Raw genomic sequence first — 26,113 nt, 5'->3', positions numbered from 1 at the left:
CATGGCCGTGAGTAGCTAGGGCCTCAGGCACTCCACTGGTGTGTGGCTGGAAGAGGGGCTAGCGTGGTCAACAGCGCAGGTGGGACTTACGGGTGTGCCTATTGGCCACAGGCTGTGGAAGGGAGCAGTAGAATAGCACCTGGAAGCCTCTTAGAGCTCACCAGCATGGGGCTTGGTGAGCGGTGCTGGGCTCAGTAACTGGGCTGGAGAGAACATTCTGGGCCATGGCATTGCAGAGCTGCCTCCAGTCTCTTCCTCCCCTTCACAGATTCAGTCCTTTATTATAACAAATCCACCTCCCAAAACTGCTTTCTGCTTTTTGGCTCTAATTTCCTAAGCTTCCAACAAGTAAATGCTTTTTATAATCTTCCAGATTTTCCAAATCCTTCTACCAAATTAGCACTTCCTAGGGTGTGGCTGCTCCAGCCGGTGCAGCCCTGAGAGGTGGGTTGGGTTTTCTTAGGCATAACTAGACTTTTACAGCTCTCTGAGCAAACTCCAAAGCTGGTGAGCCCTGGACCCTGGTGCAAGGCCCCCAATGATTTCATGTGACCAGATATTTGACAAAGTTGGAGAAAAACTGGCACAGTTGTAACTGAAATATAAAGGTACAACAGATCATTAGAGGTGACGTTGCAGGGAACAGAGCCTACTAAGGCCATTCACCTTTGATAACCCTGTAAAGTAGGTATAATCATACCCATTTTACAGATGAGATAACTGAGTCCTACCTAGATAGAAAGAGGAACAGCTGAGATCTTAAACTAAGCTCTCTGCTTCCAAGTCTAATGCTCTTCCCACTGAGCCACAGGGCAAACCCTTCATTTGGTGGCCCTTGTCCTCTGTCTTCTTTGATACTCATCCTTGGAAGAATGTTCTACAGTGAGTGTCCAAACAGGGATGCTGTTTGGTGACAAATGGTAAACTGGACAGGGCAACAGATGCAAGCTTGACTGTCCTAGTCAAACTGGGCTATAGGTCACCCTATTTATAGTGAGCAGAGTTTGATATGAAGAAGAGAAAAAAGATGTATGCATGTCATTTACATATAAAAACAAAGGTATGGGCAGATTTGTTCTAGGAAGAACCTAGGGACTAAGTATAGGATATAGACTTAGTTCTAGGCACCCCTGGGAAGGGCCTACTCCATCCCATCCTGCTTCTAACCAAATGCTTTGAGATCATCCATGGAAGGCTCCCACCTGGATGCCAAACTTCCCTGCCTGGCAGCTCCATCCCTCCCCCAAATCTGTTCTCCTTCCTGTAATCTCCACTAATATTCTAGTCTGAACCGTGTCCTGTAAGGAGGCAGCAGGAAGCTCCGCCTGGATTAGCCAGGCGAAGTGAGACTATTAGGGGACAAAAGACATCAAATCTTGCAGGTGTGGGATGAAACCCAAATCTGCTTGGCAGAAGGGGTCCAGAGTTTTCCAGGGATATGATATGTACATTGTCTCTCCCTCTCTTTCACACACACACATACACACACTCAAATGTAAAATCTTCCCTTTAAGTTTGAGAAGTCAGTTGCACAAGAATATGATGGAGAAGATCAAACGTCACTGAAAAACATCTGAAGCTTCCTACCTCATCCTGTGTGTAACCTGAGCTGGCTAGGTGTTATGCAGGCTAAAAGCAATTCTCTGAGATTCAGTTTCACCATCTGTAAAATAAGGATAATATTTAGAGGACAAGGGGTGGGGGGATAGGCAAAATGCGTGAAAGGGGGTGGGAGGTACGGGCTTCCAGTTATGGAATGAATATGTCCCAGGGATGAAAGGTACAGTACAGGGAATATAGTTGATGGTGGTAATAGTGTTGTGTGGTGACACATGGTACTCTCCTTGTGGTGAGCAGAGCATAGTGTATAGATTTGTCTAATCACTATGCTGTACACCTGCAAAGGATGTGACATTGTGTGTCAACTATACTTCAATTCTTTTTAAAAAGAAAAAAATATTTGGTTCAATGAATCTTTGATGGATCCACTGGCTACACTTCTGAGAATACAGGATAAATTCTAGGGTCAATTCAAATGTATGACGTGGTGGTGGTGATGAACACAAAGGTGATAATGGTAAAAGATGATGCTGTTGAGAAAGAGAATGCTGGTGAGGATGTTGGTGATGGTGATGATGGTGACGATGAAGATGATGACGAGGAGGAATGCCTGAGAATGCTAACAGTTGGGGGACCACTGGACAGTTGTCTTCAGACAATTGAAGAGCTGACAGAGGTACAAAGAGTAGATATAATCTTTCTAGCTCCAGATTAACCCAAGGGAGGGAAACCCACATTTCTTGAGCACCTGCCATGTTCCAGAGAGGCAAGGGGCTTTCATGGTCTTGTCTTGCTCTCCTCCCAACCCCCCAAAGTCGCCACATCAATCTTAGTAGGCAAAGTGACTTGTGTAAAGTTACGTGGGCTAAAAAAAAGGAGGCAGAACCCAAACTGAGGTATTATGGTTTTATAAACCCAATGTTTGTAGTCATCATTTCCCCACATTAAGGAAGACTGTTTCCATGCCAACAGAATGAGCATCCTCAAGACAAGTGAGGAAAACATTACTGGAATGTCCAGAAGCTATCCAAACATCTGTTTATGAGGGTTATCATCTGGTGGGTCAAGCCAGGTGACCTCCTGACCCTGTCAGCTCTGTGATTTCAGAACATACATACATTCGTGCCCTACTGACATTTTGTACTCTCTGGAATGACCAGTTGGTTTCATCTCTTTTGGCAGTAGAAAATGGTGGTTAAGATCAGAGATTCTGGAGTCACACAGAGCTGGCTGCAGGTCCCAGCTCACATTTTATAGATAGGCATGGGAAGGCCCAGAGAGGGTCAGGGACTTGCCCAAGAATGCATACTGAGTCAGGCAGCAGCACCAGGTGCAGAAACCAGGCGTCCTGAGTCATCATATTCTTCCTTAAGAGACCAAGCCCTCCTTTGTGGATGCCCATATATGCTGTCTACACTGCTTCTCGAGTGGCACATCTAACCAACTCTTCCATATTTACCCAACCAGTGGGCTTACAGTCACATGGGTGCCCAGAGGCTGTTATTAATTTCACCTGCTTCAAATAGCTCATCATTGGCCTAAATCAACCAGAATCCTGGCACGCTGACAAGGGTGCTCCTGTGAAGACAGACAGTGGGGTGTGTGTGTGTGTGTGTGTGTGTGCGCGCGCGCGTGTGTGTGTGTGTGTGTGTGTGTGCTGCCGAGGTTGTAATGGCAACTGGTCTACCTAGGTGATCTTATTGACACCTCAACCACAGCTCAGGGAAGCAGGCGGGGCAGGGATAATTATCTCTTGTTGACAGATGAAGTAACAGGTTCGCTGGGGTTACCTGCCAGTTACTCCCCTCTGTGGGCCTTGGTTCCCTCACCTGGCATCCAGTCTTTTTCCATTCTAATAGTTGATGACTCTGTAGTTTGTCCAAGTGGACACAACTATTTAGAAGCAAACTCAAAACTAGGACGGAAGTCTTGGGGCTCCTGTATCAGTGATGTTTCTAATGCTAATTGCATCTGTTTCCTAAGGCTGCCACAACCTAGATGGCTTAAAACAAGAGAAACGTGTTATCTTACAGTTCTGGAGGCTAGAAGTCAGAAATCAAGGTGTTAGCAGGACCGCGGTCCCTCTGCAACCTCTAGGGTAAGATCCTTCTTTGTCTCTTCCAGCTTCTGGTAGCTCCCATTCCTGGGTTTGCGGCAGCTAACTCCAATCTCTGTCGCCATCTTCATATGGCCATCTTCCCTCTATGCCTGTGTCGTCACGTGGCGTTCTCCTCTCTGCATACATCTGGGTCTCGATTTCCCTCTACGTATAAGGACCCCAGTCAAACTGGATTACGGCTGCCCCTGGTGACCTCATCTTAGCTGGATGACATCTGCAAAGATCCTATTTCCACATCAGGTCACATTCATAGGTACCAGGTGTTAGGACTTTAACATGTTTGGGAGACTCAGTTCAACCCATAACATTAATAATACCTAACCTTTATAAAAAGACTTTGCTTTATGACGGGCTCTTTCACGTGGATTATCTCCTTTAACGCACACATGATGTAAGAGTTCCCATTAGCTCCCTTTAAGGAAGGCATTGGGAGACCTAGCAGAAAAGCCAAGTGACTTGCTCAAGGTCAAGTAGGCAGGAAAGGACATAAGTGGGGCCCAACCCTGCCTCAGCTGACTGCAGAGGCTGCACCCTTAGCCACGGGCAACACAGCCTCTCTGTTCTGTGTGGCCCTGTGGGGGCTGCGGTGTGGTTTCCCGTGGGGGTGGCTGTGAGGAAGGCCGTGTCTGGGTGGTAAAGAGGACCAAACATGGCTGCCGAGTGTGTTTGCTCAGCTGAAACGCCAACACACAGTGAGTCGATATTGAGTCTGGTGCTTTCCCCACGATTCTCTGAGTGGCTGTGGTTTCCCAGAGCAGCCTCGGCCCAGGGTGAAGTCACCCCCAGTGAGTGCGCATGACGTGAGCCCTCGGGAGGCAGGAACACTGGGAACTTCGCCTGAGTGTTGGGCTTGGGGCTGGAGGGAGTGCAAAATGCAGCACAGCTGAGCAGCCCAAGCGAGGCCCAACGCGGGCGGTTTGGGGCAGAGTGGGTATGCCTGTGGACTCAGGCAGAGCTGGGATGAGGTCCTTGATCCTTCACCTATTAGCTGTGTGACCTTGGGCAACTTACCTCAATTCTCCGAGTCCAAGTTTCTTCAGCTATTAAACGCAGAACACAACCGTCCCTACCTCATGGGGCTGTAAACACACACAGGAATAATAGGCCCAGAGCTTAGCCCAGAACCTGGCACAGAGGAGATGCCGCAAATGCCTACACATGGTAGGAGGAAAGGCAAGTTTTGGGTGTGCCAGAAAGTGGGAAAGAAAACGGAGTATTGATCCCTTCAGAAAATTTACCAGGCAAGAGGTTGCACGAGAAAGTGTTTGTAGTACATTTAAAGGAAATTCAGATTCAATCAAAGCTAAGACTTGGAGGTTCCACAGAGAAATGGAATCCTGAGAAAGATGTTGAAGGAAGGTAGGAAGGAAGACTGGAACAGGTGAGGCTACAGGGCTCAATAGCCCTAACGGCTCGAGAACCTTCCACCAGCAGCAGCAGTTCCTAGGTGATGCTCATTCTCCTCTGGTGACCTTGTCCCAGACATCTCCTGAGATGGCCAAGCTCCTCCTTCCCCTTCCTCCATCCTCCAAATCACACAGTGCACCACCCCCAACACACACACAAACACACACCCCTACCTTTCCGTGCTGCTTTTTGTTTGAAGAACCACAAAGCTCGGGTTTTCCCTGGGAAGGGCCTGTCAGTCAAGAAGTGTGTTACCCAGAGCTAATGAGTAACTCAAGAGAGATCAAAAGATAGAAGTGATGCCTTTTATTAAGCTCGCAGATTTATTATAAGTGAGTCTGCAGGACCACACAGGTCTCCCGTCCCAGTGCAGGAGAACTGAGTGTGTGTGTGGTCCTGCTATAGTCGAAAGGCAGTGAGACGGCGGGTGTGAGGCTAATAAAGGCTATAATTGGCACCTCTTTTCCCACAAAACCCAGCGACCACCTTCTCCCATTGCCAGGCTCTCTCCTTCTGGGGAGGGGGGTCAAGGGGGGAGCTCAGCCCAGGGGAGGAGCCTGGTGTGGGAAGGGGAGTCTTCAGCTGATGGGCCAGGGCTCCAAATGTAAGGACAGCGGGGGTGGTGGGGTGGTGGTGGGGTGTTTCTTCCTGGGAGACTAACCATCAGGGGTCAGGAGGTGTTTTCAGGGACCTCCCCAGGCCGGTCACAGGCATTCCATTCCGTGCTCCTCTCTTAGGACAGAGAACAGGGAAGATGAGTCATTTCTACAAATTGTTTTCTGGTACATTATTAGTATTAATATTTCATTATAATAAGCACTATGGGGACACCTGGGTGGCTCAGTCGGTTAAGCGTCTGCCTTTGGCTCAGGTCATGATCCCAGGGTCCTGGGATCGAGTCCCACATCGGGCTCCTTGCTCAGCCGGAAGCCTGCTTCTCCCTCTGCCTGCCGCTCCCCCTACTTGTGCTTGCTCTCTCATGCATGCTCTCTCTCTCTCTCTGACAAATAAATAAAATCTTTAAAAAATAATAATAATAAGCACTATGATGAAATTATAATATGATAAATATTATGTTATAATAAATATTATATAGTAGAATGTTATACTGTATTTATTATAGTACAATATTATTATAAATATTTGTTGCAGTAGCAACCAAAAATTTTTAAAAAGCTATAAAAGCTGGCTTCCACTCCCATAAACCCCCATATTCCAAAAGAAAGAAAAGAGCAGCGTGAGCTGTGTTATGTGGTACCCTCTCTGCCCATGGGTGACGGACAAGCAGTTGGCATTGCCTCAAGACTTTTATGAGATGAGCTTAGCACTTTCTGGACATCTATTTCTATTTTGGCCAAAACAGGACACCAACTTCCCTTCTCTGAATGACCCCCAGCAAGCCAGCCATATACAACGAGGGTCTCCCCTCACGAAACACGCATGTCCTTGGGCAGGTCAGAACACGGCGGGGCGTCCGTTTTGTCATCTGTACGAGAGAGTAGAGCCACCTGATGTTGAGGACTTTTCTAGCTCTGACATTCTGAATCCGGACCTTATAGCAAGGCCTGTCTGTAAGTCAGCAGCATGCTGGCTGCAGTGTCCCTCCACTCCCCATCACGACCCCAGCCCATATTTGCCACTGTCCCTCCAGCCCTCTCCTGGAGCCCCCACCCCCTCCCCAGGCTCCTGCCTTGCTTCCAGCAGTCTCTCCATCTGCATGCCGCCCACCTCAGGCATTACAGCCCTGCTAATTCTGCTTTGGCAAACCCACAAGCCTGATAATTCCCCCTGGCATTCCTTGGCAGGCTCTCCTTCTCCTCTTCAGCAGAGACTTAAGAGCCAAGAGCAGCCATGAGCTCATGTTCTGGTCCGGCTTTATTACTTCTAGAAAGTCAGCTTCATTTACTAATGTGCTATTAATTATTGCTGCAAGTAATTGAATCTCAGTTGAATATCATGAGACAGCCATGAAAAAAAAAACAAAAAAAAAATTTCAATCCAGGAAGTTTACTCTGAATGCCTTTTTCTTGCATACTCTGCCTTAAATTTTTACTTTTATGGCAAAAAATAGAAAGTTGCTACTGAGACCAAACAGTGGTGCTCAAAATAAGTCTTGCTAGATTGAGGGCAATAAGGAGAGACTCCAGAGATGGAAAGGATGAAGAACACTAACATTAACTGGGTACTTCATATTTGTGCACTCATTTAAACATCAGAATGATTGACCTTTATTACTTCCAGCTTGCAAGTGAAGGGACCGAAGCTTCAAGAAGGTAAGTCCTACAACACATGGCAGAATGGGATTTGGAGCCAGGCCTGTCTCACTGCAAACACTGTGTTCTTCTGTGATGCCCATGACCTTTATTCACTCAGGCTGAAGCTTCCCCAAATATAACTGCAAGAACATTAGCCCTCCATAAGTATGTATGTTTAAGTCCTTTCCCTATTGCAAGCCTTAGTACCTGATCATTTGTTTCATCCCAAAGTAGGGACTACTGAACATTTTTAGACCTTGGAGAAAATCACTTAACATTTTGAGTAGGTAAGAAAAATTTTAAATAAAACACAGGCATTATGGTTAGCAGGAAATGATTTTTACTTCATAATATGGCAACAGAGAAAAAAACTGGGTGGGCCTATACTTGAACTGAATTTTAAAAGTCACGTTCTCCCCGACAGGCCTGACTACTCCCACCTACTCAATTTCTAAAGAATCTTACTCTATAGAAAGCTCTGGATGTTCCCTAATCCTTCTGCTACAGAAATGAGAATGTGTGGTTAAGGACCGATTTCTTGAATGCTAATGCAGGTGTAAGTATTTGTTAGAGGACAGGCAAGCAGGAGCAAAGAGGGAAAATATGAATGTTCGCTACAGGATAAAGTTAGCACATTGTGGGGTGAGGGGTGGGAGGAGAAGAGGGAAGGGAGGCTTAGAGACTTTGCTTCTTGCAGCACTTCTTACTTAAGACCAGTGGTCAGCAAACCAAGCCATGTGATGACATCTGACCCACCACCTGTTTTTGTATAGCATATGAGCTAAGAATAGTTTTTAATTTTTTTATAGTTAAAAAAAGATGTATACCACCAAGAGAGAACCCTAATGTAAACTATGGAACCCCGGGTAATAATGGTGGGTCAATGGAGGTTCATCGGTTGTAACAAATGTACCCGCTGGTGGGTCTGTTGATCATAGGGGGCGCTGTGCACGTGTGGGGGCAGGAGGTCTATGGGAAATCCCTGTACCTTTCCTTCAGTTTTGCTGTGAACCCCAAACTGCTCTAAACAAATAAGTCTTTTTAAAAAAATCAAAAGAAGAAGAATAGTTTGTGACACATGAAAATGATACGAAATGTGAATTTCAGTGTCCATAAGTAAGGGTTTGATTGGAACACAGCCATGCTCATTTGTATATTGTCTTGCCTGCTTTTATGCTACAACAGCAGAGTTGAGTGGTTGTGACGGAGTGTATGTGGCCCTGAAGCCTAAACTGTGTGCCACGGGGCTTTTACAGAAACATTTGGCGCCCCCGCGTTTGCTAATTTCCATTCTCAACCATATTCCCATTCTCCCTCCCTCTCTTGTTGTTTCCCTCTCCATCTCCCTACCGTCCCCTTTGTGGTCACAGAGGGGAAGAAAGACAGTGGCTGTGTATAGAGATGCAGGTTGCCTTCAAGGTGATCGAGGAGTGTGTATGTGTGTGTGTGTGTTGAATTTGATAAGGCTTTATTTCTTTTTTGCTTTTTGTTGCTCAAGGAGCAAATTTCAGTCATCTGGAAATTCCATCCTCTGACATAGACACTGAGATAGACATTGGGTTAATCGGGTCCACATTCATTCCTCCGCGGGTAATGCCCGACGGATGAAGTTGTAATGGACCCAGAGGACTTCAGGCTCACCTAGACATATGAGCGGGGGTCTGAACAAAAAGGAGACATGAAATAATTGTCAGGATAATTTGAGCCCCTACCTCAGCTCTTGAAAAGAAAAGAGGAGGAGGGACGGCATTATCCAGAGAGATGTCACACGCTGGGTGATTGCACGATCGACTCAGGACCCTCCTGCGGCTGGCAAGCCTTCTCTGGGGGACCATGATAGATGCTGCAATCCGAATCTGTTGGGAGGAAACCCCTTTCCATGTGTGAAATGCTGTGGTTGGCACTGCCTTCAAAGGGCTACACTTCCATTGTCTGTCTTACCCCACGCCCATGGGCAGGGCACTGGGAGACCAGGGTGAGGAGGGGACAGCCCATCCTGGTCCATTAGCGCCAAGAGGAAGAGTCACTCACATGTCCTTCTCAGGGCTCCACACTCTGGGCTGCTTTCCGTACCCCGGCACGGGTGCCACCATGTCCCCCTTGGCTTGGTCGGCTCTGAGAGTCCTACCTCTTGCCACCTCTCAAGAGCTCAGAGTTCCTCCTGATGGTGAAATGACCTTGGCATTTCAGGCTTTGTCACGCACCACCTGTGGACCACTTCTCCTGGGTCCTCTTTCTCCCCCAGCCACCAGGGGTTGGTGATTTCAAGTTTCATTTCACTTGTACATTTTTCCTGGGAGACCACATTCTCCCAGGAATTCCCATGTTCCTTCCATACTGACGACTCCAAAATCTATATAATTAGTCTAGAGCAAGCAATGTATATCTCTAATGCATTTGTTCATTCACTCGATTACTATTCATTGAGAGCTTGCCCAGTTCCGGCACTGTGCTGAGCACCCTGGTACAATGGTTCCCCAGCAGATATGAACCCTGTCCTCGGGGAGAAGGGAGACAGAGTAAGCAAGTGGTTGCACAAAGTATAATGATTTTATACAAAGTATCACAGTACATCGTGCTATGAAGTGCATAACAAGGGGACTTGATATAATAATAATTCAGAGGGAGGTCTGGAACTTTACCAAGGAATGGGATTTCAAGCTAAAATCTGAAAAACTCAAAAGAGTTAACAAGATAAAGTAGACAGAGCTCTGGCTAGCAGGAACAAAATGGGTGAAAATCCAGAGGTGGGAAGGAGCCTGGTATGCTCAGGGGATGGAAGATGGCCATGGTAGAGTCGTTTTAGAGCAAGGGGAGAGCGGGGACGCCTGGGTGGCTCAGTCGGTTAAGCGTCTGCCTTCGGCTCAGGTCATGATCCCAGGGTCCTGGGATCGAGCCCCGCATTGGGCTCCCTGCTTGGCAGGGAGCCTGCTCCTCCCTCTGCCTGCTACTCCCCCTGCTTGTGCTCTCTCTCTCTCTGACAAATAAATAAATGAAATCTTAAAAAAAAAAAAGAAGAAGAACAAGGAGAGAGTTTTCAAATGCTCCTACAGGAGGGCTACAGACAGATCACGTGCGGTCTTTTTATCAGTTAGCGTGCTTCTGGCTGCAAGTAAGAGCAGCCTAACCTCGCTTCCACTGGTTTCAGAAATAAGAAAATGTATCGTTTTATATAATTGAAAGACCTCACCACAAGCAGCCTTGAGAATTGACAACCTCATGACTCTGTGTTAGTTAACAACTGCTGCGTAACAAATTACTCCAAAACTTAGAAGCTGAAAACATTATCATCTCACACTTTCTCTGGGTCAAGAATCTAAGAACAGCTTAGCTGGGGGCCTCTGGCTCCAGATCTGTCAGGCGGTTGCAGCCAAGCTACTGACCGGGGCTCTGGTCATCACCAACACTTGCCTGGGGCTGAAGGATCTGCTTCCAAGATTGGTCGAGTGGGTGCTGATGGGGTTCAGTTCCTCACAGGGTGAGGCTGAGAACCTCCGTTCTTCACCACGTGGTCCTTTCCACAGGGGCACTCATGGCACAGAACCTGCTTCCCCCAGTGCAAGGGAGCTGAGAGAGAGAGAGAGAGAAAGGACTGACTCTGCTTGCCTGGTTAATTCTTGGAGTGGAACAAGAAGCAGGACAGTTCAGTCATGGAGGCTGTGGGTCTGGATTAGCCAGTCCTGGTTTCCAATTCTGATGCTCAACAGTTACACACTGCGTGACTTTAAGTAAGTTACTTAACGTCACTGAACCTCAGAGAGGTTTCCTCACTAAAACACTGGTGGTGGCGGCGTGTGCATGTGTGTGTGTGTGTGTGTGTGTTTGGGCGCACGTGCATGTGTGTGGGCAGGGGTCCTGACAGGGACTTGGGGCAGGTGAGTGCGTGGCAAGGTACCTGGAGCCTGGTCGCTGACTTGATACCAGGTGCTCAATAAATGGTAGCTGATTACTATTAAAGTTTCTAATAAAATCACTATGGGGACATCCCCTTATTAAATCTCATCTGCTCCAGGCTAAATGCGTTAAACATTTCATGTGGATAATTCACAGAGCCCACTATGTTTATACTAGGTTTTCTTTGACTTCAGAGCACAAATGAGTTTGGCAGTTCTTCCCTTTCCTCATGGGAGACTCCGTGCCCTTTGGTGCCCGTGTGGGGGTCTTCGGCACGGTGCTGGCAGGGCCCCCTCTGCCTCAAGTGGGCAGGCCATGGATGTGTCTGGGGTTGACCACCGACCTGGCTCACCCACCAAGCATTGCCAGGGGCCTGCAGCCCCTGGCAGAGACTCTGTCGGGCCTCCTGCAAGGCTAGCGCTAGGGGGAGTGCTGGTGAGGAGCTGCGGACCCCGGGCTTCTGAGGGCAGAGACCTGCCCAGACCTCCTCCACAGACGCCGCCGCCATCTTCCTTTGCTCCTTCAACCCACACGCCCAGCCAGTTCCAGACCTCCCCGACGTCCACTCCGTCCCTTTCTGCTGCTTCTGACAGGTTTTGTCTCCTCTTGTTTTCCTGCAGAACAGATGGCAGGACACCTTAAAGGAGGATCCATGCACGCACGTTGCCCCGAAGCAAAAACCCCAGTCCTTTGAGTTTCTAAGGCTTGTTGTGGCCAATTACAAAGATAATGCTTCTGGGGTGAAAAGCCTCAGCTCTTCCACTTTTTCTCCTTCTCCCCCCCTCCTCGCTACCTTCAGCTGTCTTTCCTTCCCTGGGCTCTCCCTGTCCCTGCCTCCCTCCCTCCCTCTCCCCCACTCCTTCTTTCTCTCCCTTCCTCTCCACACCCCTAACCCTAACCAGCCTATTTCCACAGCCTAAGAAGGGTCCTCGAAAACTTGTTGGGGTACAGAGAAGAGGAACAGCGATATTTGTCTCCATCCTTTCTGTTTTCTTCTGTGATCCTGGGATGCTGGGTGGGGTTTCCAGGTCGAGTATGACAAGAATTGCTTCACTTGCACAAAACAGGAGATCCTCTGCCAGGTGAGCCTGGCAGATTTCGAGCTTCTGCTCTGAAGACACTGGAAGATGTGACAATGCTCCAGCACGGTGTTTGAGGGCTTGGCTCAAAGTCCCATTTCTTCCAGGAAACCTGGTCCAGGTGAGGGGTGGAGGCGGGAGGGTGGAGTGGGGCACAGATACGTGTTAGCCTGACTTGGGGCTTTACTCCCAATTTCTGTGTTGTGTGAATTTGGACACACTTTTTATTTGAGGAACCTGGGGATCATTTCATCTCCTGACCCTACTCACCCTACCTCCCAGCAGTGATCCAGCCCTACAATATTTCACACATCTGTTCTAACCTCTCCAGCACTCCTGCTCAGGCCCCCTCTTGCTTGTGGGTACACAGCTAGAGTCTCGTCTCACAGCCCCTGCAGGGGGCCCTTCAGTCAGTCCTCCATACAACTGCCATGAACTAAAACATAGAGCTGATGCTATGACGTCCTTGCTCAAAGCCTTTCAATGTTACCCCCTTGCCTAGAGAATAGACTCCAGCATATGGCCGCAGCAGACAAGGTCTTCTAGCAGCTGGTCCCCGCAGACCTCTGTTCTCTCCTCATTCCCTGTCAGTACTGAATGCTTTAGAACCATGAACTGTAGTGTGGTTGGTTTCCATTTCTTCTGCTTACGTCCTTTTTCCAGGGTGTCCCCCCTCCCTGGCTACTCTCTTCACCTGGCTATCTCCAACACAGTTAAGACTCAGCCCAAGTGTCTCCTCCTCCTTCTCCCCCTGGACTGGGTCAGGTCCCCTCCTCAGTTCTCCCATCATTCTCTTGTAAGGCCCTACTTCTGCCTTCACCACACAGCTTCTGTGGGCATCTCCTCTACTGGAAGACAGGGGCCGGATCTTACTCATCTTTGTGTTCCAAATGCATGGTATACCGCGGGTGCGCAGTAAATCCTCCTTATGTAATGAAACTAAAAGCCTGGACATATTTGTACAAAGTTTGGATCTGTACTGGACCAACTCAAATGGAGTGTTACAGCATGCAAAATGATTTCATTTATTGTACAGATGAGAAAAGTGAGGTTTGGGAAACCTTAGTGGTTTACCCAGTGTCACATGTCTTTTATGTGGCAGAGTTCTCTCTCAAACCTGGACCTCCGACAGATGTCAGTCCCGACCTTGCCTGTTGGCTAAGTGTTGGGGGTGGGGTTCGTGGAGACCAGGCATGTCTCTCATTTTGTCCACTGTTCTTCCAGTGCCTCGAACCTATGGTAGACACTCAATACATGTTCGTTGAATTAATTCATGAGTTAGTGAACATCTGCATGAGGTAAAGTTTCGTTGGTTGGAATGGAGAAGCCAGGCATTTGGGAATTCCAAACAATGATATAAAAGAGATATCAAAAGAGCCTCAGTTCTAGGAGCAACAGGTAGAGAGAGGATCACTTTTTCTCCTAAACCCAGTAATCAGATGTCTGTAGGGTCCTTCAGGGCTGAAGCCCCTAACACTCCCGTCTCGCTGAACAGGTGAAAGGGAGCGTTACCCTACAACCAGCTCCCGCCACCCCGAGAGTGGGGTTCTTGGAAAGGTATTCTCACGCCTGGCTGTCAGGACGGGACTGGAGCACATCGCCTTCCAAGAATGTGACTGACGGCAAATTTGAGTTCAAAAGAAGATTGGATTTCAAGGCAACTGGAAGCTATTCAGTCAAAGCCAAGTTTTACAGGGAGAGTTTCCTCCTGTCTCCTCCTCCCTCCAGGGCAACCCGGGCTTGTTGAGACCTGAAAGGGAACTGACAGTGCCTGACTGTTTCCCTAATTGAGAAAAGGGGAGACAGAAAACCAGACTCTGGACTTGTTTATGAGCCTAGGCAGGATCCAAGAAACACATCTCCCTGGGCATCCTGGTGAAACAGCTATTCAGAGTCCACCCAACATGGCGGCTGGTAGGCGCCCCGTGGATGCCCGGGCTGGGCCTCCGCACTCGTGTCCAGCGCTCGGCAGCCTCCGTCAGGAAAAGGGGAAGGCTTTACCATGGCTCTGTTGACTGTGAGGGGGGGAGAAGGGGGGCCACTAATAACAAATTGAATTCTTAGGTTTGTGCAGAATTTTCCAGTTTGCTCCCACAACAACATACTAAAGAGTTATGCAGGTGCCACCAACGCTCTGCGGTAAAGAAATCTGGGCCAAGAGATGTTACAGGACTTGGTCATGGCCACACAGCCAGCAGATGGTGGTGCAGGCTTAAAACCGGGACCCTGATGGAAGGCCCTTGACTGGTGACTGACTGAACGCTTCCTCTGGCCTCCGCACGCTGCGCACTTTCACACGTTAGACCCTTAATCCTCACAGCTACCCTATAAAACAGATGCCATTTTTATTCCCATTTTACGGTTGAGGAAACAGAAGCTCAGAAACATTCAGTAAATTGCTAAACACCATATAACCATTAATAGTGGAGCCAGAATGCGGTTTTCAAGCAGAGGCAGCCTGACTCCGGAGTCAATTATATAACCACTACTTGATTGTAAATTTCCAAGCTCAGAGCAACATCTCACCCAGGGTTTGGGGGTGGTTCCCATGTTTTAACTTGGAAGACGTCACAGTTGCACCTTCCCGATCCTCATCGGATCCTCACCAAGGCAGCCATGAAAGGTTGAAGGCCCTACAAGACCCCAAGCGGAAGGCACCAAGCACCCAAATGCAACAGCCAGTGTGACAACAGTCGGAGGGCAGGTTCACAAATGGAAATCAAAGAAATGCAGTGGTGGGAGGGCAAAGCAAGGAAGGATGTGTAGAGCCCACATGGCCGGTCCCACACGGCCAGGAAGTCTCGGGTGTTGATTGTGTGTCCTATCCTGCCAGGTGCAATCTTATCTAGACCTCAGGTCAGATTTTTCATAGAAACTGAGTTCTGAGGGTCTGAGTTACCACCCACTAGTCCTGTTATAGTGTTAGCAAAGACTTTCTGGCTGTTGACATAAAATGATCTAAATTCTAAACTATCATTATAATTTCCCAAGGTTTCCACCGCTCATGGCTCCCATGGGTCCAGTCAGTGAAAAATCCATAGGTATTTAGCATTCAAGGCTCTCTGCAGGGAGTCAAAAGAGCATAGCACATGCACCATTCCTGTCCACCAGGAGCTGGCAAATTCATTGGGGAAAGACTCCACTCAAGTTCATCTTTACATCTCGCTACCAACAGCGGGTGAACCGGCGTTTTGTTTGAATAGCAAAGCAGAGTGTTTTCAGCATGGAAGACTCTAGATATAAAGCACTGAAAACAAAACAAAACATAACAAACAAACAAACAAGTGGAAATAAGTTTTCATTCCCTCATTAGTACAAACTTTGAAAACATCTATTAATAGTAATAAAACAAGAGTACTTAACATATACCCCTCATTATGAAATAAGGAAAAACATGTGCTGTTCAAAAGTCTAGTGCAGAGGAGTGGTGACATGCCTTTGCATAGAAGTGATACAATCCTCTAACCACTTAGTTAATTGAACTTAATTTTATTTATGGATTCCTCCTGGCCTTTCCCTTGTTTGGGTTCTCTTCCCATCCAAACTCACCCCGTTCTCTCCAGTCCATCTGCTGGGCAGTTTTTCTCCTTTCTTGCAGCCCCTTTGGGTCTTCTGAAGAAAACGCCCTCTTCCTTCTCAAGCCCGGCCCCAGGGGAAGCCAAATAAACAAACCAACAAAAGCCAGCTTGCTTCGCAAGGACACACGTGAGGAGATAAAACACCAGTCAATGCTCTGTATCAAATGAAGGTTCTAGGCCCAAACTTTCTCTAAGACAGAACCCTTAGGGCCTCAGTAACATTTTCATGGTGCCCCCAGGCCAAAAGAAATACCAACAGTTCCCTTTATTAAGTAATTAAGTAATTAGGTCCAAACAACTTAATAAGTATTTATGGCTTAACAACTTAGTAGCCACTTGAAAAATTAATATTCAAAAGATCGAAAGAAAAAATATTTATGTTTCATTATTAAATAATTACGATCATTTATGGGGCACAGCACAGCTTTTCAGACCACGGGATCAAGGGCGATACAACATCGCCACCCTCATTTCTTATTGCACATTGATTTTCACATGAAACTTTATTATTTTTTTTTAAATCATAGCAAGTGCAAAACTACGTTGTCAGAAGGACTGTGGCCCAATAAAGTGGAGACCCTAAGCTAGTAGTTTGCAGGGCGTCTGACAGATGTTTCTTTCAGAAAATCTAAAATATTCCCCAGCACCCTATGAACTTGCTGCAGTGGCCTGGGTGCCCCAGCACATAGTTTGAGAACCACAGTTCCATATAATAAATGCCAGGAGTGTTCCCACAAAAATGGTTCACAGATTTCATGGAGGAGGAGAAATGGGGGCTGGCTTGCTGGCGTGGCCGGGTGAGAAGGAAGGGGATGGGAGCATGCCAGCCTAGAAAGGGGTGTCTGCAGAGAAGGTCATGTGCAAAGTGCAAGGGAAGTCAGCAGAGGTCCACTGGCCGTGGTTTCCGTGCAAAACTCTCCTGGGCGAGCTGGAGGAAGACAGAGTAGAAAGCAGGCTGCCGCAGAGAGCCAAGGGTCCTAGAGGGTCCTAGCCGTCAGTATGAGGGCTGAGCTGGCTCAGCCTTCCTATGGGCCATCCTGCACTGCCTCTCCGTTACTGAATTCTTCCCAGTTGGTCTCAGCAAGACTGACAGCTCTGAGGGCAGCGACTGTCTATACAATCTTTCTATCTTCCCCATCAAGGAGCACAGAGCTTTATGCAGAGTGTTCTTTCAACCGGTAGTGACCGTCGGGACACACCCACCCTTGCCGGCAAGCCAACTTCACTGGGGGCCTTTGCAGACCCAGGCACAGCCCCGGAGATGAAGGCGTGGCCAGGATTCCAGCACCAGGCGGGGCTGCTGAGCTCCGTCGGATCCCTGCGGCCCATTCCCGTAAGGCGAGTGTGCGGGGAGGAATAGGTGAGACTCAGCCCGTGTTGTTTTCAAGAATAAAATGGAAAGCGCCAAGAACGATCATTTCCAGATCTCTTATCGGCTGCATCTCCCAGGTTTCACCAGGAGGGCAGCTCTTAGGGAATGCACCTGCTGCCGGCCCGGCTTCCCTAACATGCCCGTTCCCACGAGGCAGCCCCGATGTGACAGTAGCTCCTCAGAGAGCTGTTTGTGTCTTTCTTATTTACACTGTAAACAGCATTTAGGCTGCAGCTTTGGAAGGCCTCCGTCTATTTGTTCGGGTAAATCCACGGCCCTGGATGTGGTTTCCTCGCAAGATCTCAGGCCATGAAGGCAAAGGAGGTTTTTGCACAGTGGCTTCTGGATTGTTCCTCTTCACTGGCCATTACAGAAAGAGGAAGAAATCCTCCGGCCTCCAGTGCTTTTGCATCTGTTCCGTTTATTTACCTTGCTCCTAAACAGAGTCTGCCAGGAGGAAAGATGGGGTTTGCTTTTCTGTACCCCTGCCCCTTCCTTCTGGAACACAGCACTGCTTAGAATAACAAATCTCTTGGGAACAGGGCTTTATAACAAAGTTCATTGTATCAAAAGCAAAGTCAACAATAACAAATGAAATTTTCATAATCAGGGACTGCAGAGCAGCCTGGGCCTGCAGCTATGCAACCGAAATGTCTCTGTTTCTGAGACAGCTGTGTCCTTGGAGGTTATCGGCTTCAATATACATATTGGCACATTTGTCATTGGTGGTATCCTTTACTTTGTGAAAGAGCTGGATTCTAGCAAAACTAACACGGGTTGGATTCTAATATGGGTTCTGTTTCAAGAGAAGCCTATTGGTTTCCTGTTAATTCCCTTCATAAAATTGAAAATGCTTTCTCTGCTTCTCACAGTCTCTTTAAGGTCTGGGTTTACAAAGTAGCAATCAAAAGACATTTTCAATTCCTCCTAGGTATTTTGTCCTCAATTAGAGTAAATTACCACTAGTTGGATAGTAATGCTTCATGATTCAACCACCCAAGCTTCTCATGGGGTCCTGGGCCTAGAGAAAAAGTCACATACTTTCCCTTTAAATATGCCCTTTAAAGTAAAAACTGTAACATCGGTTGTGACCACTAAGTAACACTGACAGAGAAGAAGACAAAAAGAAAAGTCAGTCCAGATAAAATTTGGAACTTTCCTCCAAATTCCTTTTGCATAAGAGAATTCAGACTTTCGGGGTGCCTGGGTGGCTCAGTCGGATGAGCGTCTGACTCTTGGTTTCGGCCCAGGTCATGATCTCAGGGTCGTGAGATTGAGGCCCCAGGCTCGGCGCTAGGTGCAGAGTCTGCCTGAGATTTTCTCCCTCTCCCTCTGCCCCTCCTCACCTCATGCTCGCTCTCTCTCAAATAGATAAGTAAAATCTTTAAAAAGAAAGAAAGAGAGAAAGGAAGGTAGGAAGGAAGGAAGGAAGAAGAAAGAAAGAAAGAAAGAAAGAAAGAAAGAAAGAAAGAAAGAAAGAAAGAAAGAAAGAAAGAAAAGAAAGAAAGAAAGAAAAGAAAGAAAGAAAGAAGAAAGAAGAAAGAAAGAAAGAAAGAAAGAAAGAAAGAAAGAAAGAAAGAAAGAAAGAAAGAATTCTCTTAAAGAGAGAGAGAGAATTTGGACTTCGGTTTTCCTCCAACGTGGAATGGGGGTCTTTTAACTCACCCTGAATGTTAACACTTCCTCAACTCAAAGCCGTTCGTGGGGCTACTGGTGGTGATTTAAGCCAGGCATTAAAAACAATTACAAGCAAACAAAACTCTGGCTTTTGTTCCATTTTCCAGTTACCTGCTCCGGTGAACTCCTCCCCAGGGGAACACAAGCTCCTTGAAGGCAGGGATTTCGCCTGTGTTGCTCACTGGTTTATCCTGGTTCTGCAGGAGGGCCTGGCTCACGCTCTGTGCTCAGGAGAGTCTCCCTGAGGCAGCAGTGAAGCAGGCAGCGCCTGGACGGAAGTGCTGTGAGGCACGGAAGGGACAAAACACGCGCAGCAGTACTCAAATCCAGCTCGTTTTCTTTCCCTCCCTTCCCGGGCAGCCCCTTAAATCGTGAGACATCAATCCTACTTCCCCAGCCATTCACCACAGCGCTGCTTAACTGTGACAGCGGCAGAACCGTTGCCCGCGGCTGCCACAGCAAACTGCCACGAACTGGGGGGCTGAACACAACAGAAATGGACTCTCTCACAGTTCTGGAGGCCGGAAGTGCAAAATCAAGGTGTTGGCAGAGCTGCACGTCCTCCAAAGGTTCCAAGGGACCAATCCAAGCCTTTGTTGTCTCTTACGGGCTCTGGGGGCTCCTGGCAATCCTCAGAGTCCTTGCCTTGTCGCTGCACCACGCCGGGCCCTGCTTCCCTCCTCACACTGCCTTCCCCTCTTTTTATAAGGACATCTGTCCCTGGGCCTAAGACCCACCCTAAATCCAGATGATCTCCCTTAACTTAATTCACCTTAACTTGATAATATCTGCAAAGAACCTTTTCCAGATTCTGAGTCTTTTGGGGGTGGGGGTGGGGGTACCATTTAGCCCATTACAGTGAGAACCAATGAGGTCTCACTGGTGCCGACCCCAATGAGACCATCGCTTCGATGACCTCATGACTTAATAAATGCTAAGATTTTTAAATATTTCAGTTGCCAAGAACATTACTGGCTCAAATGAACTTTGTTGTCACGTGAACACTGATTTTACATGAACGCTGCTAAGCCAGATCTCCCCAACTGCATTCATGTCCTTGTTCATTAAGCAAAACAGAGGTCATCTTATTCCCCATTGATTTCATGCAGAGAACATTGGGAGCCTTGACCTCATGGCTGATCATTGTTATCTAAGCTGTAAGTCAATATATCAAACACAAGGGAGCCACAAAGAGCCATGAGGGGAAGTTAACTAGAATTCGATCCCTTTCAAGCACGCCTTTAATGAATATTTATGGTGTTTTCACAGTGAGTGAGATGCTTCCCTGGGCTTTCTGAATGACTCCAAATTAAGGTATAGTTGAGAGTACATAATATTACAGAAAGCTCACAAAGCCATCAACTGAATATTTTTTAGATAAACTCAAAGAATTCAACTAAAAACACATGCTTTTAAATTATTCATAACAGTTAAAAAAAAAACTTGCCAAATGCCTTGCTTGACATTTATGTCAAGATACATTACATCTACCAATTTGCCAGGTCAATAACCAATCTTATTAGGAAGAGGCTTTTAATTGGCAGGGCTTATTTTCAGTGAACCTACATCAATTCCTGATGATCACTGTTGAAAGACTGATTCTGAAATGTTGTGTTGGCAGGCAGCAAGCTTATCAGACTAAAAGTTAAAAAAAAACCACAAAAACCCTATAAGGTAGGAACTGTTACACCTACTTTACAGATAAGGAAAATAGTTGAAGCAAAACTGGGTGACAAGAAATACTTTGTCATGAAAGCTGGACATTTTAAAGGGAGCCCTCTTTTTGGAAAATGAAGTCTCTGGTGCCAGAGAATGTCCTTTCGTCTGGATAAGGCCAGCCACGCACACGGGTTCCAAAGATAGCGTGTGTCGGTGGTGCCACCGGAATGGGGATGAGCCACGGAGGAGTGAGAATCTTGCTGTTGCTGTTGAAGGTCATGGATGTTTAAGTCAGGACCCCATGCCGGTTACATTCATCTCAGCTCATGTCTTAATCTTGAAACAATTCTTTCTTAGTTGGCCCTCTGAAATATGAACTGAAAATGCTTTTAAACAATTAATCTAGGTCAACGGTTCATATTAAAACCAACAGAGAGAACTTTATACAACAACAACTATAAAGTTATATCTAAGCCATTCTCCAGACTAATTAAAAAGGGTCGTCGGTAGGAGTGAGGCAGAGAATCAGCATTTTTAAAAGCTTCCTGGATGATTCTAATGTGCAGCCAAGGTTTTGAGCCACAGACTGAAGAATATCCCATCTAAAGGGGTGAGATCAGAGTCTCTCAAACTTGACTGTGGGTAAAACCTACCTAGGAGCTCGTTGAAAATGCAGACACACAACTGTTGCCACTAGAGAGTCTGACTCAGTCGCTCTAGAGTGGGGCCTTCAAGGAATCTGCATTTTTAACCAGTGTCTCAGGTACTTTTAATGCACATGCCCCTTGACCACATTTTAAAAAACAACAAGATGGCGAAGAAGCAAAACAAACAACGAGGGCGTGATGCCCTCTTTTGGCCTAGCCTGGGCTAAAAATGATTTCTCTTGGTCTTCCCTTTCCAAGGTGTTTCCCTTTCCAATGTGAAGATCATCCTATTTCTGAAAATAAGTGGGCTAGATGTCATATTCTCCAGGTGAAGTTCTGCTGCAGTAACAAACACATTCTCACACCTGAGGGGTTTTACAGAAAGTTTATTTCTGGTTAGACCACATGACTTGCACATTGGGAGGTCTGTTCCATATGGTCCCTTGGAGACCCAAGCCGATGGAGACGCCACTCCCTGATAACACAGCCGTATCAACCGGTGAGGGGCAGAGGACAGAGAACACTGCAGAGAGCTCACAATGCCTTGACGTCCCTCGGATGGAAAGTGACCTTGGCATTGCTACTCACAATCCATTGGCCAGAACTAGTCCCATGACCCCCAAGAGGGTGATTAGAGAATGAAGGGGGGCTTGGACAACAGTTGGTAAGTGCAACTGTCTCTTCCTTGGGATTGGAACAATTGTGCCTTATCTCTGGCTTCTTTCATCTATCGACGACGTGTTCTCTTTCTCAATCAAGCAAGCCTTTATTAAGCCCCAACTCTGCGATCAGGACTGTGCCAGAAAATAATGGAAGACAGGCTCCAAAAGAAATAAAAAATAGGCCTCCTAGTTGTTGAGATTCTTTAGGGAGATAACGCAGATAAGAAGGAGTTAGTGAACAATAGACAATATTGCACAATCGGGGGCCAAATTATGTGGGCGGCTCTGCATGCAGTCGCTGCTCAGAAAGGGTGTGATTATGAGGCCTGGGATGGTCAGGGGAGACTTGCTCAGGGACTTGGAAGATGGTAACAACTTAGCGAGAAGGAATAGGAATGATTGAGCATGAATCTTCTAGAAGGATCAAGGTGTTAAATGTCCAGGGAGCCCCGACCGGTACATTTGCTACTTCTAGTTTATTTTGGTTTCTATTAAAGCCCATAATTAACTGAACTCAGGCCATCAGTGAAAGTCAACCATTGGCAAAGCGCAAACTCCAGTGGCTTCGATGTAGGACCGACTTCCACCTGTTCCCTACAGAAGAGGGGAAGTGCCCGGACATGGTCCTCGGAACAGGAGAATCTGTGGAGCTTGCCTGGGACAGCCTCTCTCCCACCCCCCGCCTAGTGGCTTCTCCTCTGAGGACCAGAGGTAGAGTGTCCCGAGGAGGAGCTGAGTGCTTGGAGTTCACCCGGTCCCACGTGATGTGGGGTCGTCTCTTAAGACTTGGCGCTCTCCTATTGCTGCCGCCGTGACTGCCACCATCTTTCGGATTTCCGGAACACAGCCATCAGCGAGCTCCCAAGGCTTTCTCACCAAAGGCAGGACTCCGCTAGCCCAATAAATCAGCAGAAAAATAATAAATAGATGCTCTCACTGCCCGTCCAGGGGAGGTTTATGCAATTCCCCCCGCCCCTTGTTACTGTCACCACTCCTGCCTGGGACCCAGGGAGACTGGGGAGGGAGCGCGTGGGTGCCTGCATCCCTGGAGACAAAGAGCCAAGTCTCCGAAAGCGGTGAGCACGGGGCTGGAGGCAGCGCCTGAGGATGGGGTGGGCTGGGAAGATTGGGATCTGCTGGGCTGTGTTGAAACTGAGTCTCGTGCTGGGCCTGGAGGAACAGAGCGTCTGCAGATAAGCGAGCTGGGCTGGAAGTCTGGGTCAGGATGGGGCTCACCTCTGAGAACAGCCTGCTTGGCGGTGCTGTGAGAACCGAGGTTTGGACATGCCTACTTGCTTGTGGCTTTGGCCCCCACAGCAAGACGCGGGGGGAGGGGGCGGAGGGGGGGGAAGTGTTGAAATATCAACAGGGAGGCTGAGGCGGTTCTCATGGGTGGCTGCGTCGGGGTGGCCACGAGGGCAGGAAGGGAGGACTGGGACCTGGGGTCTGGGAGGAGCTGCTTCCTAGGGACTGCAGAGGGGGAGACCTTAGCGCCCAGGTTAGGACATCTCTGGCTCTTCTGCCTTTTAAGTCAGCTCCGTGAGGCCCAGAGAAGGGAGCCGGCCAACCCGAGTCGCACATCTCATGGGGGCAGAGTCAGCACTGCTCCGTTCTCCCGGCTCACAGTCCAAGCCACTGTCCACCAAGCTGTCTGTCAGGGCGAAGTCATGTGCCCACACACACGTGCACGTACACACAGCTGGAAAATCAGACAGGAGAGCAGAGCCTAACTCGGGGTGGGCGAGCTTCTGCAAGGTGGCGAGAGGGCCCCAGGGAATGCCCCACAAGCCTCCTCAGCCTCTCCTGCTTCCCTCTGAGCCTACATAGGGCCTTCTTCCAGCAATAGATCCTTAATCTCCTATCACAGGAGAACTTCTGATTTCTAGGGAAGGTTCCATCTGGTCAGTCAAGAGGTAACCCACTGACATAGCTTTCATATGACCACACAGAGATCTCTGACACATCCAAAGTGCTAATAGGACCCCTTGGACTTGGAGCGAGGTCTTCCTGGAATTCTTTTGGGGCGAAGCAGGGAGAGTGCTGCTCACTAGGTAGGCATCATCAAAATGGACACACAGAGTCCTTTCACGACTCCAGAGAAGCGATGTGTTGAGTATCACCCCCCTTGAAGGAGTTGAGCAGGAGAGGCCCAAGGGCAGGCTGGGACAAAAAGGAGAGGTCCAACGCCCACACCACAGTCAGCCAATGGAGACAGGCCCCACGGGCGGCGTCGGAGGGTGTGTCCTCTGCGTGGGCTCTGCAGGAAAATGCACTCCGCCTTCCTTACCAGTCCCTTCAGCCTCGCTGCCCCGGTGTCTGAGGCTGCCGTTCAGGCCCTGAATGGAGAGGACGTGGGCCTAGTGGCTAGAAACACACAAACTCTGCAGCCAGACAGCTCCGTGCGAGTCTCAGCCCCACCACTCAGCTGCCTGATCTTGAGCGAGTTACTTGACCTTTATTCCTCAGGCCCCTTATCTCTAAAATGAGAATAATAATAGTACCTACCTTAGAGCGTAGTGATTGGGGATTATATTAATTATGCAAAGTACTTAAAATAATATAGCACCATGTGTCACTTTATTATAATCAGCGTTCCCTCTTTTAGACAAAAGTAATTTTTTCTGTTTTGTGAATGGAGCCAGCATGAGAGAGAGAATATGTATTAAAGTAATAAAAGCTTCTCAAGCTCATTCAGTCATTCATTCATTCAGGGTGCATCGTAGCTGTGCTTTTTCTTTTCTTTTTAAGTAAAAAAGCCACAGATAAAACACAATTATTCAAATATAGCTTCAGGCACAGCTTAGCTTCCACTTGCTTCTCCTGGCTCTCCAGCTATTCTCCACAGACCTGTAATTGTCCCAGCTGCTTTCTGAAAACATCAGCCCAGCCCCTCTCCCAGGTGAGTGATGGCACCAGCCTGGCACGCCTGGGTCCCACCTGGGCACCCGGCGGGAGCATTTGCATCCTTCCTAGGCTCTTCTTTTGAAATTCCACACCAATAATTAAGGATTTCTAATTCTGTAGTAATTGAGTACTATTTGGGACTGATTAAGTAGATACTATCTAAATAATTATCTACTATCGCATTGCTTTCTTTTGTGTGGGCTATGAATGGTTCATCCAAAGCGAACATAAAATATCTCTCCACCTGGCTCTTATTATGTCTCTGCATTCTCTCTCCCAGTTCCCTCACCGTTTCTTTCTCTTTCTGCCTTTTCTCTGCTCTTGTTTCTCTTTCCTTCTCTCCTTCTTTGGCTATGCTTTGCCACAGGGCCATATGACCCTGTCATTCTGGTGATTTGGTGATAACATCAACCCTCAGCGTTTGCTCTATCGAATTCCAAACCAAATAAATAGTAGGACCGGTTTTTATTTTAAACGGTAGAATTGACTGGTGGCGAGGGACCCTCTTCATATCATGTCCAGGAGTCAGGCACTTTAAGAAGGCAGTTTAATTTGTTATATCTAATTTAATTAAACCGTCATGACCATCCAGCAAAGTAGATAGAACTCTCTGTATTTCAGCAATTAAGAAATGGAAGCAGGGCGCCTGGGTGGCTCAGTCGTTAAGCGTCTGCCTTCGGCTCAGGTCATGATCCCAGGGTCCTGGGATCGAGCCCCACATCGGGCTCCCTGCTCAGCGGGAAGCCTGCTTCTCCTTCTCCCACTCCCGCTGCTTGTGTTCCTGCTCTCGCTATCTCTGTCTCTGTCAAATAAATAAATAAAATCTTAAAAAAAAAAAAAAAAGAAATGGAAGCAGAGGAGATTAAGGAGCTTGCCCATGTGTGATACATGCCTAACACACACTAACATGAGTGATAATGAAGGTTGTATGTTCACATGTATGGTAATGCACAGAAAAATGAACCCCCTGTTCGTTTCAAGTCACCCCCGGAAGCAGGTGGACCACAGATGCCCCTCCCCGCCCCAAGCCCGCAGGTCTTCTTGTCACTTAACCCTCCCAGCCATAGTGAGGTCCCCTGGCAGCCAGAGGCCCCGCAGTTGTCATTCCCAGTAAGAGCCTGCAGGGAAGGGCAGGGCCCACGTCCAATCTGCCTCCATCCCCATCTTCAGCACTCAGGCCTGTGTTCAACACACAGGAGGCCCTCAATGCATTTTTGTGAATGTGTTGAAGGGTTCCGAGGGCCTTCTGTTTGCAGGTATCTTAGTGCTTAGAGTTGCTCCCCACAGATTTGGGCACCGG

General features: G+C 47.9%; 1 protein-coding gene across 1 annotated transcript in view; it reads left to right on the top strand.

Annotated features, from left to right (window-relative positions):
- The first annotated feature begins 2,074 nt into the window (after nucleotides 1-2,074).
- Nucleotides 2,075-26,113, top strand: part of LOC116636420 (60S ribosomal protein L7a-like) — a 44,784-nt gene continuing 20,745 nt past the window's right edge. Inside the window, 1 exon segment of the mRNA XM_032411187.1 lies at nucleotides 2,075-2,236. Within this exon segment, the coding sequence (XP_032267078.1) occupies nucleotides 2,075-2,236 (162 nt within the window).

This window comes from Phoca vitulina, unplaced genomic scaffold (assembly GCF_004348235.1).
Source record: "Phoca vitulina isolate PV1807 unplaced genomic scaffold, GSC_HSeal_1.0 scaffold12, whole genome shotgun sequence".
Lineage (NCBI taxonomy): Eukaryota > Metazoa > Chordata > Mammalia > Carnivora > Phocidae > Phoca > Phoca vitulina.
Note: the sequence above shows the minus strand (reverse complement) of the source record. Positions and strands in the feature narration are given on the sequence as shown.